Source organism: Colias philodice, chromosome 13 (genome assembly GCF_061535455.1).
Source record: "Colias philodice isolate Cphi_HAF_F1 chromosome 13, ilColPhil1 Martin Lab GWU primary, whole genome shotgun sequence".
In the NCBI taxonomy this organism is placed as follows: Eukaryota; Metazoa; Arthropoda; class Insecta; order Lepidoptera; family Pieridae; genus Colias; species Colias philodice.
Genome location: NC_143098.1, coordinates 4,238,014 through 4,258,375, shown reverse-complemented (window position 1 = coordinate 4,258,375; position 20,362 = coordinate 4,238,014). Strand labels below are relative to the sequence as shown.

Here is a 20,362-nt window from a genome sequence, read left to right as displayed (position 1 = left end):
CCTAAGTCAAGTCAGTAGTCACAAGTTGTTCATACTTGCTCTGTGGTTCATACATATTATCTGTCGTTCATATTATGAGCCTGTTTTTTCTGGTGTTTTTAATTTTTATTTTATCAGTTCAATGAGTATTGAGTTGTGAGTTGTTTGTAAATTGTACCCAAGTCTCGATTCTATCAATTAAATATTTTACAATAATCTCAATTTTTGTGCAGTGAGTTATGAGTGATTGCTTATTAATAAATGTGATATTATAGGTAATATAAACAATGAAGCCCGTTATAGATTTCGATGAATGTTTGAGAGACTCTCCCAAATTTAGGTAAGTTACAAAACTTATTGATGAAAGTTCGCAATAGAAAGTGAAATTACATCCGTGTTTTGTATTTTAATGAACATAACAATGTTAAACGTTATGCAGGGAACAGCTGGAAACTGAGGAGGCTAGCATTGACGCGTTAGAACAAAAGCTTGATAAAATTCTCAAAACATGCTCACTTATGATAGAAACGGGCAAAATATACATGAATCATAGAAGGTAATATAACAATATCTTACATATATACCTATTTTATGTGTTTATAAAAACCAAAGTCAAAATAACATAATAGTTGTATTTTTGTATTGATTGAGAAGAAACTTCTAGTTTGAGCAATTACATAGTATTGTAATAAATCACTTTGTCTTAAGAATATGAGAGATTTGGTGCTATATTAATAAGTTACATAATAACTTAATTTTAATATTAAATTTCAAATATGTTTATTTCCATATTTCTCCTTGTATTAAGGATTCATAATAAATAAAAAATTTCAGCACATTCACAAATGCATTATGGGATTTGAGCAGCAACTTTGCAGAGGATCCCTCTGTTATGTCAATGCTCAACAGAATGATACATGCATTACAAGAAATGACCAAGTTCCATTCCATCTTGTTGGACCAAGCATCCAGAACAATACTGAAGAATCTCACAGCTTTCATCAAAGTGTAGGTTTATTTTGTGTTTTAATTAATTTTTATTATCCAGCACACAGTTTAAGTTTCTGTTTATAGTGCACACAGTTATGGTTCAAATCAATTTTATTAATGACTCTCATAAACACCACCAGATGTACTCATATAAAATTTAAAAATAATATTTTAGAACTTTTAGGTTCATTAATAAAATATCAAATATAGATTATACATGAATTCTGAGGACTGGAATGGAGTATTCTGAAACGGCTAAGCTTACAACATATGAAAATCTCCAACTATTTCTTATAAAGTAGATTGCAACAACATAAGATAACTTTCCTTCTCTGATAGAATCTAATTAACATTAAGATAGCCAAGTAATGTTTACCTAGCTATTTATTAACCACATCTGTGTTAAGACCACAAAATAATTTAAAATATACTTACATCTAGAGATTTTCCACACAAGAATTTGATATTTACTTACATCTAGAGATGTGCAGTGTCAGCCTTATTTTGACTTGGAATGAGCTTTTTTTTTTTATTATGTATAACTGATGTAGAATAAATAGACATTTAAACATAATTTGAATAGTACATAAACAAATCATTACTTTTATTTCTATATATTTATTTAAAATGTCAATGCTAACATTCATGTTAACATGGTCTTGTTATAGATAATAATGAATGTAATAAATGATTTTACTCTATGTATCTTTTTTATACATACTAATTATAGTTTTTCATTGAAGTATTTCTTTTTTGAATTAAAACAGTTTTAAAATGTTTAAAATTTGAATCAAGTCTTGGAATAAAATGATGACTCAGTACAATAATTAACCGTAAAATAGAATAACATGAGTCATATGGCTGCTGATAAATCATACTTGTATATTTAATATTCTTTTTTATTTCAGAGATATAAAAGGAGTAAAGGAGAGTAAACATCACTTTGAAAAAATCTCAAATGATCTGGATATAGCCTTAATTAGAAACTCTCAGGTAGATTTTGACATCTTAAGGGTGCACTCACACACATCAGTCACCGTCACGGCACGTCACCGGACAGGATTAAAAAAAAATATGTATCAATAGTTCTAGTATGACTCTGTTCCCACACGACAGTCGCCGGCACGAAATCTATCAGTGACGTCACCGGTCAGGCACGTCAAATAATCTTTCCATACATGTATCATACTTTTATCCCCACTCACCCGGTGCCGTCACGTCTCAGTTCAGTCAGCGTCGTGCTACCGTCAATTGCTACATGTTCTCTAGCGTGACACACGTCTAATCACTGACTAACCTGATGTATGTGTTCAATGATTCAGTCAAACCGGCGACGTGACTGACGGACAACATGACGGTGACTGGTGTTTGTGGATACGTACACGAACCGTCACCGATCAGTCATCGGTGACTTGACGGTGACTGATGTGTGTGAGTGCACCCTTATTTAGAAAATCTTTAACTATGGATATATGAGTATAACTGAATAATGATAAAGTTGACAGGGAAATTAAAAATATGTAGTTAGTGTAACTTGTAGGTATACCTTTCTGATAATGAAAGAATTTTAATGATCAGATCAGTGCTTCAGAAATTTACCCTCTAAAGCCACATTCACAATGACTTTCCAAGCAGAAATGTTTCCAGTGTCAGTGATATTTCAAATTGCATGAAATAATTGTTTTTGTGACACCTTTTTGAAACATGAGTACAAAGAATATGTTCTTTGTATTTCCTACTTTTTTTTAATCTAAAAGTTGTTTCTAAATCACCTTCCTAATATAAAATGGATTTGATGTTATAAAGTGAAACCTTTTAAATATCCCATTTTTAACTATTATCAAATACCAATACAGGTATCACGCCACAAATCATCTGATGTAGAGGAGATAGTGAATCTCTTGCTAGCTACGCGTTCTTGCTTCCGACACACGGCTTTGGACCATGTGCAGAAGATTACCATGTTACAAGCGAGGAAACGCCATGAAATTCTTGCAACGGTAAGTTGCTTTATACACTAGCTGCGTCCCGCGGTTTCACCCGCGTGAATAAGTTTTTCCTGTTAATCCTAACATTCCTAAGCGTTATGGAATAACAAAATAAAATGAAGCCTAAGTTACTCCTCATAACATTGGTTATATGTCAGTGAATTCAATGTTAAATACATAAGCCTAGTACTTAATTTTTCTTTGTTGTTTAGTTATTTCCAATTAAATATGGCAATTAATTATTTTCTTAATTAGTGATTCCACAAATGTAAAGCTTTATGTAGCCGTTAATATTCGGTTCTAATGTCCAGAACATTTCCAATTATTTATATAATATTTTAGTAGTTAATTATCATCCCTCTGGGACATAGGCGCGGTATGAAATTACATTTTATTAGCTTATAGTTCAGGATCCATCGCCCATTTTTGCACTTGATTACTATCAAGCTAATTTTCCGTGAGTAGCTTTATTTTGATGAGACGCCCAATAATTTCTTGTACGAAACTCTTGATTGTGGTAGCTTACAGAGGTAACAAGGATAAAATGTTTTGATTTGATGGTTCTCAAATATTTAGTGAATACCACAATCGAGAGTTTCGTATAAGAAATTATTGGGCGTCTCATCAAAATAAAGCTACTCACGGAAAATTAGCTTGATAGTAATCAAGTGCAAAAATGGGCGATGGATCCTGAACTATTAACCTTGTTACTAACCTTGACAGATTTTATATTATAAAAGTGTATTTTATTCACACCATGCAGTAATAGTTAAAAGTATGTATATTTTATGCCCCTCATTCATATCAATATCTCCCTATTCATAGAGAGTGTGAGAGGTAAGACGTCATATACTTCAGTCGAACGGGTATTTGACCTCTTTGTAAGCTTCACAGACAGCTTCTATTGATTTTTCTATATTAAGAATTTATTTTCATATCTCTTATAAAGTTCAATAACGAAATAAGACTGATTCTTACTAATATTTTTAACGATTGAGAAATATAATACGATTTAACGAGTTTTGTCGCCACTTATGCTTCATTTAATAATGGAGATTATGTTACCTGAGTGTGGTTAATAAGTACATAATGCAGTACCTATATGTAATTGATTCGTCATAGAATAAACACGTTAATGGTATCAGAACGTACATTATTATACAACTCGGATCTTGTGGTTATATAGTAAAAGTATAACGTTATTTTTACGCGGAATTCGTGGTAATGATATTAGAGCCTAGAGGTAGTGTTAATGGCTTATATAAATATTTATAAGTTATATCATTAGTCATTACAAAGTAAATTTAGTTTTAGTTTCCATATGAGTTTTTTTTTCAACAAAAAAATATTTAAACTATGTAGAGATTGTCTAATCTAAAAATGAACGCCCCTCCACTAAACTTAATTGTTTCAATGTGTGAGGACAAATAATTATTGAACCACTTTATATGTGTGCGCGCGTCGATTCTACTGCAAACTTTGACACTCGCGCACTGATTTGTCAACTAATCGGGCGATCAGTTCAGGTGCCTAGCATTGTATGGCGGGGAGAGCGCGCTATGTACGGAATGACACGTCCGTTCTGTCGTGCATCGCGTCATTTATGCACTAGTTGGCCAACTGGTCCTGTCGTTCGGGCATGGACGGGACTGGAAGACTGAACGACCAATGAGGCAGACCAATTTGTGTGTATTGCATCTATACACGTACTTTGAATGTGAGCGTAAACACAGTGGAGGGGCGTTCATTTTTAGATTAGACAATCTCTACCCAGAAATATACAAGCCTAATGATGCATATCGAACGATATACTTTTTAATGCGTGGTTTCAAAATGTACCCTTTCAATATTCAATAGGCTCTGCATAGGCCTTTTACGGGTATCATTGCAGAAGTATCGATTTTGTAAGTGGGTATTTATTGCGTGGCAGGATTCAGGGCTATCACCCGGTCGGTCACATGTGCTACTATCGCGTGCATACAGTTTTAACTTCATTATTGTAATTTGTAGACATGTTCCGTTGTATGACTAATGATAAAACGTGTTATTGACTTTAGATTTAATTTACTTTGACTGAATGCTGATAAGCTTGCTTGAAAGGAGTGGATCTTTATTTTATGGATTCACTAAATTCATTCACGCGACAACAGAAGTCGACTTGCATTTTTACGGTCGTTTATTTAAGCTTAGACAAATAAAATTTTATCTTCTGTTTATAATTTATTTATTTGCCGTGTCTTATATGAATGAATCGCTCTTGAATCGTCACATTACGAAATTACTGTGTTTTGGTAAACAGCTTTTACAAACAAGAGTCAGTAAGAAACTCTACCGACTCTACGATATATCTATAATACTATTAATAATTTGCTAACCATCTATTCTTATTCTTTCTTACACTTAAAAAACAACATTATTATTCATTCTTTGCATTTTGCGTTTAAACAAGCCTCTTACCATACCTTTAACAAACTTGTGTAGAACAGACTACAGAGTCATTATAAAATTACTTCTGATCAAATATCGTGATTAGTGTTTCAATCAATTCCTTTTTATACAATGTAATAATGCCAAGACACGACTATCTACAGTCTACACTGTAGATTCTGCAATGTACAGTTAGGTATTTTGTTTTTACATTTTTTATCACAACGTCCGTCTCAACGAGCTAGTTAGAATTGCTTTGTTATTTTTTCGATAAATTAATTTTCCGTTTTTTTATCGAAAAGAATATCCTTATAGCTGGTATTATAAACAACGGGGAATCCAATCAAGTCCTTATCAATTTAAAACAATAGACAAACATATTACAATGAGATTTTAAAATCATTTCAAAGATTTTCAATATTCTAATATTAGTAACAACTAATATATCTAAAAACGTATGCATACTACATATAAAATACATTCATAAAATAAGTCAGGTGTCGGCATTATTTTGTTACGTAATTATGTAAAAGGTAACAATTACGTCGACTCGTCGGTTGTGATTGAGATAATGTATTGTGCGCTATGTATAGAAAACAATACGTGGTTAATTCAATGTTTGGCCTTTTAAAAATACAATTAGGTATGGGAATTTTAAAATGCCATCCACCGTGTTTAAATCTTAAGATGTTTTAAACAACGAAATATACCTAATTCACAGTAAACTTGTAGTATGCAATATGCATACGTTTTCATACATAATATTATATTTAATACAATTTTTTTACTAACATAAATTAAATCGCAGAGAAGGTTAATTACGGCTTCAGGAAAAGGTATCATCTTAAATTATTATAAACTGCAAAAAAGCAGTAAGTACGTATGTACAGCTGTTTATGCGGATAAAATGCAACTTATTTTACTATGTCATCTATTTTGCATATTACCATACGCAAAATGTAAAATGTATAGAAATAGTATGATTCAATGATGAGTCGCATGTATACCTACTTCTGAAACTCATCGAGATTTAGTAACCGTTCTGTTTTATAGATATTTATTTTGGGAAGGTCTATAAAAATAGCACGACTCCTTAGGAGATTGTATACTGTTTTATTACAGTTATTAGATTTGTTCCAATCGAATTGTTTATTTCCGTATGCCGTGGGAATGTTTTTGGTATACTCATGTTTGGTTGTGGTTAAGATTTGATTTGTTTCACCTTTTATAAATTTTTATATGGCTTTATAGCTACGCTCCGTTATAATTTTTCATGGTTTTTATTATACTAAGATGAACACTTTCAGCGTTCAATGTACCTAAACAGAAGACAAAAAAACATAACTTAAAATGCATGCTTTTAAAAGCAAAATTAAGTTGACTATAAAAACCTGTTTGTATATTATAATTAGGTATTACATTTAAAATTCTGTCGTGTCGTTTGCTTCGTAGGTAAATGCTGTATTTAGGACATTTTTTTTATTTTAACGGTATGTACTCTGTCATTTGTCTGAATTGTATTTATTTCTTTCGTTAGCAACGTTATTTTAACGACGTCAGTATATTTTAATATTTTATCATCCTAACCAAATACCTAATATGTAGTTATACTCTTCCTTAGTATTTTTTTTCTAATCATTGATTTTTCCTATCGTGGAATTTCCTTAAAATAAAAACTGATCTAAGACGTAAACAAAGTGTTTCGCTTTACAATAGAGATACCTGCCCAAGACAACTGTTTATATAATTTCGGTAATTATATTATAATTATAAACACGCATCCAATGTACTTTCTAACATCAAAAATAAATATGCAAAGACCGTAACATATAATTAACACGTCCACGTATTATCAATATAATCGTACCTTATCACGATTCGCAACACCGATTATAGGACACTCCTTCCGTAACAATATTGTGTTTGAGCCAATCGTCGAAAAGATTACTCATACTGTTCTAGTCTCAGAAGTTTAGAGCCTCAATAGTTTTGGTCGGCGCGGTCGAGAGGTTGCTCGTTTCGACTCACGAATCGCGCAAGGAGTGGGTTTGAACATTGCGCATGTGATATGTACTCGAATGACATATAGTATAAGTATTTATTTAATGGGAAAGTGCTGTGCGACAAGTGACAGTGAATCGTGATTCGAGGTGAAAATTTGTGGTTTTTAAATGTTTTAAAAAAATGTTTAAGTGTGTGCGAGTATTTGTATTTTATATAACATTGATGTGTTTTATATTGTTGTAGTATTCTACAATGTTTATTCTTTGACAGGAAAAATTGCCCTATGAAAAGTGCTAAATTTTCGTATTTTCAGAAACCAGAAAGAAGTTCCCATTTATTTAAAAATAACATTGAAAACAAGCTTCAAGCTTTTCAATGTCATTAACAAAACTTTACATTGATGTTAATTTAAACAAAATTTGTATTTATTAATTCGAGATATATTTAGATTATATTATATGAATTAAAGTTGGTCTATAAATATTTTCAGTAATGTACTTGAAGTATCCTTCAAGTACATAAAATGTATACCCTATAAATAATGCGCAATAACAAATAAAATGATGTCATATTCTTTGAACGGTGATTCCAAATAATTAAGTGGCCTATATCTATTACAGTTCCTGTCATATTTGCAAGCTTGTTGCACGTACAACCACCAAGGCGCTGACTTGTCCGAGGATTTGGAACCCTTCCTGAAAACGACAGCCGACGAGGTATCTTACACTACAACTCTTTCAATAAACATTAAATGCACTTACCAATAAAAATTTTAGTCATACTGTATGACTCTGTGAATGTACATAAGTATATAGAAAGCCAAAATACCTGTAATTTTTCGTCTAATTAGACACCTATACCTCCATCTCCTGGCGATCGCGTGTCTGAAAGCAATAGCGAAGTAACATCAAAAGAAATGTTAATTAATCATTAATCGCCACCGGATCAATTAGCGAATAAGCAAAGAATTATAATTATTATTGTATACTAAACAATTCACTAACGATCGAATTGCAGATCGCAGTAATGCGTAACGACACAAAGGTATTGGACAAGGAGATGGAGAATCGTCACACGATCGTGAACAGTAAGGATACGGTATTGCCCAGTTGTGATACTAGCAAGGGGGTGGGGGAAAAAGAGGGGTTATTGAGCACACCATGCCTGAAAAACCTGCCCAGAATGCAAGGGTATCTGTTCAAAAGGACGTCAAATGCTTTCAAGACGTGGAACCGACGGTGGTTCTATCTCTATGATAATCGACTTGTATATAGGTGAGTGAATCATGCTTTTATTGACACTTTTGTATGAATCAAACGTTGAAAGTCTTTTGCGATATGGCTTGTTACTCTATATCTTATTTACACTTGAAGACAAAACTATATTTATTGCCTGCGATATAGCACTCTAAATAAATATATAGATGTCCCAAGTGATCAAATAGGTTATTTGATAGAAGAAATTTAATATGCGAGTTAGAACTTTGGGTTACCAGTGCATATGTATTTTCCATCTGCTTTTCCGATCGGTTTTATTACGTAGAGTAGTAATATTTCTGTGGTAGGCTGTATTTTTGTGATATTAGACCCGACCAGGGTCACCATTATCTCTTCTCGAGTGTGGGAAAGTGATGGCGCTAGCCGACCTATATATAGCTGCTATTTTTACACACTAGAGAATATAATACTGCTTTAAGACATCAAGGATTCAGACCTAACCGGCTTTTAAGTTTCCTCAGTTTTTAAGTCTACTCGGCTTTTAAATTTTCGTGGCTTTAAGTCTCCTCATTAGTATTTAAGTGGTTTTACTTGATCGATATTTAACCAAACATTAGCTGTTTCTCTATGAAACTGAAACCAAAAGTCTCCTATTTGCCTTCGTCCGTCACGCTTCAGCAAGAGCTAAGTGGGTCGTAAGGTATTGCGGTCAAGGACGCGTTAATTAATACGATTTGCACACTTTTTGCGCACATAATATTGACGTTTTATTCAATATTTTTAAAATAAATTGAAAAATATCCTCTTTATTGGTAGGATTTGCAATATAACTAGTAAAAGTTGTTTTTGGGTGATTACTATAGCTTATTTTCCTAAAGTGGAGTCGGGTCGAATGATATTTTTTTTTTTCAATAAACATTAAATTCTGATTATTAATATTCAAGTTTATCTCATATATTTTCCCAAAACCAATTAATTTATCGAAGTTATTTATTGAATTTTATTGATGAGTAATTTTATCAATGTTGATAACTTTTTATCACAATTAAGCGTGGCAGGAAATAGGATTGCATTTTACTTACTCTTTTTTATTTTGTTACTGCCTGTATGTACATATTTGCTCAGGGAACTTATAAGGAGAAATGTTTAATAGTTATATTTTTATTATTTGAGGTATAGAAATAGAAGAAAAGTATAGAATGAATGAAATGTAGGGAAATATTATACTTAACCATTTTTTACCCGCGTGAAAGCGAGGTTAAAAACAAAAGAAAAACACCTTTGTTTTTCAGGAATAACCAAGAATAATAGCCAACTGGTGAAAGAATTTAAAAAAAGCATTAGTAGCGACATATTTTTCATTTGTATTACAGAAAAAGAACCGGTGAACTGAATGTGACAGTAATGGAGGAAGACTTAAGGCTGTGTACAGTTAAACCGGTGCTTGATGGCGAACGGCGGTATTGTTTCGAAGTGCTTTCACCGTCCAAGTGAGTTACTTTTGTAATGCGTTTGTACTAACAAAGATATTTGCATGTAAATATGTTGTGACACAGTGTGTAGAAGGCTATGACTGGGTACTACGTAAATAGTATAAGTAGTTATATAAGTAGGTATGTGTTATTGTATAATATAATTTCTATGTAAGATTTATAGATATCCTTTTAAAAATAAAACAATAAGAATGCTTCATTTTTTGGTTACTTAAAACTTCAACTTCAATTCAACAATAAAATAATTTTCTTTGATGCAGTCCTACAGTAATAGAAACTAGGAAGATGTATAATCGTATAGAGAAAATATTTAATTACGAAAATTTTTGATTTAAACTTCAGACACATTAATAGCATTAAGAAATAATTAACTTACCAGGAGTCACATGCTACAAGCGGATTCAGAAGAAATGCTAAATTCATGGATACAAGCGCTACAAAATGGTATAAGATCGGCGATACAACAGGGACAAAGCAGGGACAACCCGGACTCGCAACTAGTGCTCGTGCCAGACGAATCTAGACCTAACAGCGATAGGAATATGAAAAAAGTTAGGTAAATGCACTGATACATAATAATAAATTACTAACAGTCATGACTTGAGGGTTGTCGCGTAAGAACTACAGGACAGTTCTTTGGCATATTATGATATATTATGTAGTTACATAATATTGTAAACCTAAATTGTATATTTAAAAAAGCAACTATATGGAGTTTCTTGCCGGTTCTTCTCCATAGATACTGCTTTCCGAATTGGTGGTATATGTAAAAAATATGTATTGACGATTCAAAAGTGCTTCTAGAAGAAGTCTAATTGAATAAATAAATGTTTGAGTTTGAAGTATATTCATGATGCTTCAAATTTGTTACACATTAAATTTTATCAGTTTGGCGCTAATTCGCAAATAAATTCGTATGTCGTGCAGTACTTTTGCGCAACAAACGAGTTTCTTTTCGAACCTAACCGAACGAAGCTTCAACAAAACATGCTTACAAAATTGTTGCTTCTTCATATTTTATTCACACATACTTTAGTTATAAGTGTGAGATGCTTATTATAGTGTTTGATACAATTTCAGAATATGGGAACAATTGCTCAGTATACCGGGTAACAACTACTGTTGTGACTGCGGCAGTCCGAACCCGCGATGGGCGAGCATTAATCTTGGAATCACACTTTGTATTGGTATGTTAAGACTTAAGTACAAAATAATCTAAAAATACATATCTCTATTTATTTCTTAGCTGTATGATACTAAGTTTCTTTTTAAAATAATGTATAAGTAAGTATTTCAAATATTATGTAGGTTGAATTTTTTTCTCAAAATTATTTTATTATCATAAAGTTTTTTTTAATTATATCACTTAAAATTACAAATTATAAAATACCAGTTATTAAGTACGATTAAAATATTTTTTAGAATGTTCCGGCATACACCGATCTCTCGGTGTGCATGTTAGTAAAGTGCGTTCACTCACTTTGGATGACTGGGAACCCGATATTATAAAGGTATTCATAATTTATTTTATACTAGCAGTCCGCCCCGGCTTCGCCCGTGGTACATATTTCGCAATAAAAAGGTAGCCTATGTCCTTTCTCGGGTATCAAAATATCTCCATACCAAATTTCATGCAAATTGGTTCAGTAGTTTAGGCGTGATTGAGTATCAGACAGACAGACAGAGTTACTTTCGCATTTATAATATTAGTATAGTATGGATACGAAAAACTGATAACACATTTATTTATTAATTGTAATAGTTTTACAAATTATTTAATATTTATTTTGCAGGTAATGGCGGAACTGGGCAACAAGCTTGTGAATTTTATTTACGAAGCTAATACTGAAGGATCTACCATCGTCAGAGCTACTCCAGACTGTGAAACGTAAGTTTTAAACTTATTAAAAAATAAAATCATATTTATTTTATTTGTAGCCAAAGATGTTTTTCGTTTAAATATTTTACTTTATATTATGCACGTATTAAGGATATTTTTTTTTTGTCAAAAAGTATGCTCATAATAATCAAACATAATAATAGTACATATAAAATGTTCTTACTTCGGGTGCAATTTTAAATTTGATTTAATAGTCCATTGAAAAGTTACATTTGGGGTTGCGTTTTTTAGAGGACGCAATTTTATTTTTTGATGTGTAAGTAAGTGAGTAACACAAGGTTAGGCCTAAAAAATGTAACATTTCAATGGACTATAACTATAATAACTGATTGTAAAATTCATAAATATAGCTATTAATTTGACAGTTCCGTGCGAGAACAATGGATTCGCGCGAAATACGTGAACCTGTCGTTTGTGCGCAACATCGTGAACTCGTGCGACGCGAAACCGGGCCCGCTGCAGAGCGGCCGCCGGTGGTCCGTGAGGCGGCCCAGACGAAGGTAAACCATTTACATAAAAAATTGGTTGTTTGTAAAGTAGGTTTACGATCGAGATGTTTACGTGATAACGTCTTATTGGTGTCAGCGCTCGAGATGAGACGGGAGATCGGTCCGTCTCTCTCTCGTTATACCTGCGATCGCGCTCGTGAGGTTTTGGTGTGACACAAGTTTCTGAACATGTCACCCGACTATAACGATTTTAAAAACGTTATCACGTTAAAAAATGTGTGCGTGTACTAGTGTACACACTAGTGATGCAACGAATACGAATACGAATATTCGTATTCGCCGAATAGTAGACATTTACCGAATATTCGTATTCGGCGAATATACGAATATTTAAAAACGAATATTTTTGTACGCAACTCTATTTAGGTACTAGGTAGGTACAGATTAAAAAATCGCGCGTAAAAATATGACGTGTGTAGAGACTGCTGATCCACTGGTCTTTTGGCGAGAAGATGTCCATTTTCCAAGTTAGAAAAAACTCGCCCAAAAATATTTTTCACTGAAGCCATGTACAGTCGCTTAGGAAAGACTTTTTTCAACGGCTGGAAATATCCAGACTGAAAAAAAAAACGTCTAAAACCAGAAAATCTACGAATTTTATGTTTTTTAAATAAAAATTTGCCCATTGTAAATTTTAATTATTAGAAGAGTAAGCATTCATTAAATAAATAAGTTTTTTATTACCAAGGCGAGATATTCGTATTCGTATTCGTATTCGCCGAATAGTAGGTTTGATATTCGTATTCGTATTCGTAAAAGTAGTATTCGTTGCATCACTAGTACACACGTAAGAAGTGAAACTTCTTTATGACCTTATTTTTCAAAAAATAATTTACCATATGCTACTTTACAGAAATACGTCGAATAACGCGTGGTAGGGATAAGAAAAAGATGGCGCGTAACGGAAAAATGTCACGCGTAATGAAAAAATGTTACACTAAATTTTTTTCCAACCCCGATAAAGAAGTTTCACTTCAACAAAGATTACTTGAAGTATTTTATCATCTATTGCTCTGATTGTCCTCAAAATATATAAGAGATCGCAGGGTAGCGGTGAGGTGTCCTTATATGGTTTATAAAACAATATATTTTAAACAATTGGTGCATATAATAAACACTTCATGATTGGATAATAAGTATCTATGTGTGTTAGAATAGAAAATTTATTAGTATAAAAAATTCTGACGAGTGTCGTTTAAATAGTGTACATATCAATAATATAATTATTAAAATTATTTTCTTGAAAAAATAAAACATTACTGCGTCCCTTATTCTTTAAATCAAGAGTAAATGTACAATACTAAAAATAGTATGGTCTTTTTTTAGTCGTGATGAAAATAATAATAAATTATTACTTACAGGTTGCGTCCTGCACCCGCAGTCCCAGACACGATAAAAGATGAAAAGAGCGATGTAAATAGCAACTCAAGTGGTAAGTCTTATAAAGCATTTTCTCTATACACATAATTATAAATATACAATGTTATGAATGGTAGATTCTGTCTTAACTCTTGTCTCTTTGCAGTTATAACTACAAAATAATATTCTCCTTGAATAACTATTTTGTGAATCTATACTTAATATTATAAAGCTGAAGAGTTTGTTTGTTTGAACGCGCTAATCTCAGGAAATACTGGTCCGATTTGAAAAATTCTTTCGGTGTTAGATAGCCCATTTATCGAGGAAGGCTATAGGCTATATATCATTACGCTAAGACCAACAGGAGCGGAACCAGGCGGGTGAAACCGCGAAGCGCAGCTAGTATTATATGAGCAAAAAAAAATCGAAATACACATAACAAATATGGTAGATTTTAAACAAGGTCAGAGTGAAAAGATCATGTATTAATATTTTTTTTTCAGTATCAGAAAGTTCGAGTAAGTCGGACGGCAGTCCAGTGCTACTGATCGGAAAGGAGCTCGCCACAGACCGAGCGGTGGACCTCAGCCTGCCTTCAGACCACGACTCTACTGAAGGGGAGGATGACGATCTAGGTATGGGTTTAAATGGATACAAATACATACAGTAATTTAGATTTTGTTCTTAAAATAATTGATTCTATATTATTATGATATAACAATTGCACATTGATATTCAGAATATTGTAGCATTTGAGGTTTCGTCACTCCTTTACGCAAAAAAAAAATCGGCTTAATGAATATACATATAAATAGCGTTTAAAATCTGTTAAAATATTTCTTCTCTTTGTTAAATGGCAATTCCCGATCCCAGTGAGGACGGATTCTGCCATTAAAATGTTCAATTTCAAATCAAACACGACAAAATATAATGTGTTTGCTGTAAAACAACAAAGTTCTTACATTTCCTTTTCTACCAGGTTGCCTGTCATTGATTGCTGTGTAGCAATAAGGCCGCCTATTGTGCAAAATATTTATACCTTATTAGTTTAAATACTAGATTTACTTACATTGTTTTGTTAAATAAATAGATAAAAGATCTAAATTTTTTCACAGACGCGGAGGACATATCGTGCCTGTCCCCCGAGGCAGTACTGCACCGAGCGGCGCGCGCTCACAACGTGTGTGTGATGCGCGGCGCGCTGGCGGCCGGCGCGGAGCCCAGTGCGCTCGCGCGGCGGGCTCGCACGCCGCTGCATAATGCTGTGCTCAGTGTATGTATCCGTTTGTACTAGTTAAGCCTTTTATCCACTTGAGCATGCTCAGGCGAATGAGCGGCTCATTTGGCCGCTCAAGTGGCCTAAGCACGCGCGGCCCGAGCATGCTCAGGCGTCTCCACTTGAGCGGCTCGGCCAAATGAGCCGCTCATTCGCCTGAGCATGCTCAAGTAGATACAAGGCTTTACAGCTTGAAAGTTGGGGGGGGGGAGCTATTACTATGAGGTACGTAGGAGAGGGTTACACAAAGATCGCAAGCACGACGAGTTCGCACGCCGCTGCATAATGCTGTGCTTAGTGTATGTACCTGATTGTACTAGATATAATACCTGTCCAATAGTGGGATATCACACAGGCTTGTAGATCCGTTTAATTACTACCAACACGAAAGCTACTACTCTCGAAAGCGGCTCTCGTATGAATGACGTGGTGCGCACGAGACGGTTATTGTCTGTGTGGGTGTAAGCGCATACCCTAGCCCAGGTACGGTACGATTCACGAAAGATGACCACAAATTGGCGGCCGTCTGCGCACGTACACTCATGAAGAAAAGACTAAAGACAAAATAATATTTTAATTTTGGTTAAATAATTTGTGTAATGTTGTAAACGCTGGTTATGCAAAACCAAAAAGTCTTTTCTTCGTTGTCGTCGTCAAGTCGGTGAATGTATGCAATATTCCACTGTGTAGAGATAAATTATCATGTTTGGAAAGGCGTAGTCACACGTTACTTATACCTATCTACCGTAGCACTTTGACAACGTGTGTCTGCGGTTTTCCAAACATGAAAATTTATCTCTACACAGTGGAATATTGCATACTTACTTCAGAATAGTATTGTATGACATTATTGTCAATTTACAACGAAGGCATCTTGGTAGAGTCTACCGTGTCCATTTACTTGCAACTACATTAGCAACTTTGTTCAGTTCAGTATTCTGAAAATCTTATTTTATACTTTTTCAGCGCCGTTTTTTGTCGTAGTTACACACAATTCACTTCCGCTTTTATTACAAAGATGATGTAACGAAAGTTACGGAACAGCCGAACCAATCGTAGTTTTATGATAAAAATAGTAATAAAAGTGAATAAAACTATATCTTTAATTGACAGGGTTCAGTAATGGCGTGTTCGTTCCTTCTGCTGAACGGCAGTAAGATAAACGCTCAAGATGACGACGGTATGACGCCGCTGCATCTGGCCACAGAGGCTGGTCACACTGGACAGGTGATATATTATATTATATATACATACTAGTGAAGTCACGCGGTTGTACTCGAAACAAAACATTTTTGTATTTAAAACTTTATAATTGATATTGAATGTTTTTCATTATGTTTGAAATAATTTTATCACTTATAGATTTTAGGCGTAAGTATAGTAGTTTTTGAGTCTATCCGTTACAAATAATCAAATAATACATATTAATTGTATACAATACGCATTGGCAACTATCGCGTATTGTACTAAAATACATAAATGTTTGTAGGTGTGTCTGTTACTCCGATACCGCGCGGACCAATCTATAGTGGACAAGCAAGGTCGGACGCCGCTCGACATAGCTGTTGAACAGGCGAATGCTGATATCGTCACATTGTATGTATTTATATTACTTTACATTACTTCATTACATATTAAAGAACAGTAATGCACAGACATAATTCTCTAAAATTACACAACAGATTTTGATGGGTATTTTTTTTATAGGATGGTTCTCGAGGAAGGTTTTTGTATATAATTTGTTGAGTTGAAGACCAAACAGGTGAAGCACAGTCTGTAATTATTTATAGAAAGAAAGAAAGAAAAAAACATTCATTTATATGTTAAAAATATTTAAACACAAAATAAAATAAACTAAACCATGTATAAATGGAATGTCCATTCCGTGATATGATAATCTAAGCACATTGATGTGACTTAAATTCTTCACTAATTTTTAGCGGATACCACATTGACCAACTGATATTATCTATACATTGAATATTATTTTAAAAGAATACTTATTACTTGGGGCGTGATCTGCAATAGATATCGAAGCCAAAAATATAGTTTTTAAAATTTTTGTTTGTTTGTCTGTATGTATTTCCGGGCTATACTCAAAATAACTGCATGGATTTACTTCAAATTTGGTACAAAGATAGCTTGAGACCTGAGGAAGGACAAGGGATAGGTTTAATCCTAGAAACACCAGGGGAACGGGAACTGTGTGGTTTTTTTCTTTGAATACGCGGGCGAAGCCACTGTCGGAAAGCTAGTAATACATTTATTTGGTATATGCTAAACTATTATGTTATGACGATTGAAAAGTGCTTCTAGAAGAAGTCTAATTGAATCAATGATTAATGATTGATGAATAATAATACCTCAATGAATTATGTATATGTACATTATTGAGTTTGAATGTATGTGTGTGACAGGTTGCGTCTAACGAAACTAAACGAGGAGATGCGCGAAAGCGAGATGTCGTCCAACGACGACACATACAACGAGGTGTTCCGCGACTACACGCAGCTCGCGCACTCGCACCCCGAGCGGCTCGTGCGCGCTAAACACAATAATAACGAGGGTATGGAACAAAAAAAAATTGGTTGCCTGTAAAGTCGGTATACGGGCGAATGTTTTACGTGACAACGACTTTTTATGTCTGTCTCTCTCGCTCTTAGGCGGGCTAACCATGCCCGCGTGCCCCTCACTCGCTCTCATTGTGAGCGCATAACGTGAGCGGAGCGTAACGCAGTTTCTTGAAGTGTCACTCGGCAAACCAATTTATAAGACGTTGTCACGTCAAAGTATTTGTTGAAGTGAAACTTCTTTATCGGGGTTGTAAAAGAATTTAGTGTAACATTTTTTCGTTACACGTGACATTTTTCCGTTACGCGCCATCTTTTTCTTATCCCTACCACGCGTGATTCGACGTATTTCTGTAAAGTTTCATATAGTAAATTATATTTTGAAAAATAAGGTCATAAAGAAGTTTCACTTCTTACGTGTGTACACTAGTACACGCACACATTTTTTTTAATGAAACTTCTTTAGGTGTGTTGAGAGTAAAATTTATTTTATTTTCACGCGTTATTTTATTTTTGTTTTATATTTTGTATCCCAGCTCGATATATACATATAATGTATTTCTATTCATAAAAAAAAATGAAATAATCCGATCTCGAGGCGGGATTGTCTTCATTCTTTTTTTTTAGGATTTTGTTACTTATGTTAGAATAAGCAACTGAACTTACCACCAACTGTTTCCCCACTTCACATGCAAATCGTTATAAACACGAACAATGTTAGAAAACTTTCATCTCTCACTTTAAAAAAAGCAGTTAATTTGTATGGCACATACAGTATGTAAGTTGAAAGTTACCGTTTGTATTGAAACAAACTGTAACTTTCAACTATTTCTTACAGGCCATCTGTCCACAAGGATTATGTGTTTTTCTTCATATAAACTTCTATTTACAGGCGAACAGTCGAGTGAATGACGTTTGGAGAAACAATTGCGTCGATTGCAACGTTGGTGGTGCGAGGATTGACAAACGTTGGACGCATCGCTACAAGTTTGGCGCCAACATTTGTGCCAAAATTTGCTATAATAACTTGATGACATGCCATTTGTATTGGCAACTAGCGGTCCGCCCCGGCTTCGCCCGTGGTACATATTTATGTTTTCTCTACATAAGAACCATCCTGGTACTTCAATAATAAAAAAAGAATTATCGAAATCGGTCCACCCGTTCTCGAGTTATGCGCTTACCAACACATTTTGCGATTCATTTTTATAGTATAGATTGATGGGCCTTCTTCACAATGGCCAGAAGCATTACCTGAAGGCTGAATGTCTATGATCGGCCGTCATTATAGACGTTTCCATAATCGCCATAATGGCGGCAATCATCGACAATCATTTGTTGGGCCAATGCTCTCGATTGTGAAGGGGGCCCATTAAAGCTTCGATGCCAACTTTTGGTCCAATATCTATATTGATGGCGCAGTTTCATTAGTCGATAGGGCCCGCATGCGGGGTGCGAGAGATTTCTGGAACGCGTGCCACAGGGCCAGCATTCGGGGAACCGTTTTCATTAGTCGATAGGGCCCGCATGCGGGGTGTAGGGAGAACCTCCATTTTCCAAGCTGTATATTGACCGATGAATTTCATTGGTCGATATCACGGTCGGTATTAAGCATGCGGGGAACTTGTTTTCATTGGTTGTTATCTCGCCTGCGGGGACTCCCCGTATGCTGTATACCGAACGAGTTAACGACTAATGAAACTGCGCCATGATAGATTGTATTATAGACAACGCAAGTTTTGGTGTATTTGAATTTGATATTATACGAAATCAAAACTTCTGGAATTCCATAATAGATGTCTGATTCCGCTAAAAATTGGTTCGAATACTTTTTCCTTTACGTTCGCTCATATATGTATATGGATGGCTTAAAATAATAAGAAGACCATAAATAATCATTTTAAATGGTTTGATGTTCCCGGTTCTGTAAGATAAAAAACATACATAAAAATCGATATAAAATTTAAAATTGATTACTAAAATTTGTTCTTACATTGATAAGTACATTACAACGAGCGCTAACTTGAACTTTTATTTGTAATTCTTCTATACAAAGATTGTATAAAGGAAAAAATTTAAACACATCGACGTTAAACGAAAAAAAAATTGTCTTTACTTTTAATGTTGTATTATGGATACTTAGTAATATAGTCCTTGTTTTAGACTATATAGGTATTATATTTGTGTGCAGGTGCAAGATTGGACACCTGACGAAGCGTGTAGCACTTAAACAATATTAGAATTGAGGAACAAAAAAATAAGTTAAATTTTCAATCTCCTCGTTCAATAAAAAGTCAGATTTTTTATAAGAAACGTCATATTATCTCACACCTCCTCCCCTTAATTTTCCAAAATATATCATATTTTGATGCTTTGGTTTTGTAATCTTGAAAAATAGCAATTTTTAAGTACCGAGTTCAGTTAAATCAAGTAGGTAAACAGAAGGACAGAGTTATTAACACTACTATGAATATTCATAGAATTTTTTTTTAATTGCATTTGATAAAAAACTGTTTTGACACACAGATAAATAACCCATTTCTTATTTGTAAGTTTTATAAATATAGTCAGGTGTCTTTTCACGCTTCGTCAGATTGTTCCTAACTAATTTGAGGCTTGAAATGTTTGAAAATATTCGTTATATACTATG

The 20,362-nt window shown here is 33.9% G+C and overlaps 1 protein-coding gene across 1 annotated transcript; it reads left to right on the top strand.

Moving 5' to 3' along the window:
- Positions 1-77: 77 nt before the first annotated feature.
- CenB1A (Centaurin beta 1A) lies at positions 78-19,123 on the top strand. The gene is made up of 20 exons (XM_089702325.1): positions 78-319; positions 419-535; positions 814-987; positions 1,878-1,962; positions 2,826-2,969; positions 8,009-8,104; positions 8,406-8,662; positions 9,979-10,095; positions 10,478-10,654; positions 11,179-11,285; positions 11,521-11,609; positions 11,892-11,986; positions 12,364-12,498; positions 13,869-13,939; positions 14,370-14,501; positions 14,982-15,139; positions 16,256-16,369; positions 16,632-16,738; positions 17,560-17,708; positions 18,605-19,123. The coding sequence occupies exons 1-20, from the start codon at positions 267-269 to the stop codon at positions 18,622-18,624; spliced, it is 2,397 nt and encodes a 798-aa protein (XP_089558451.1). The 5' UTR covers positions 78-266; the 3' UTR covers positions 18,625-19,123.
- The last annotated feature ends 1,239 nt before the right edge of the window (positions 19,124-20,362 follow it).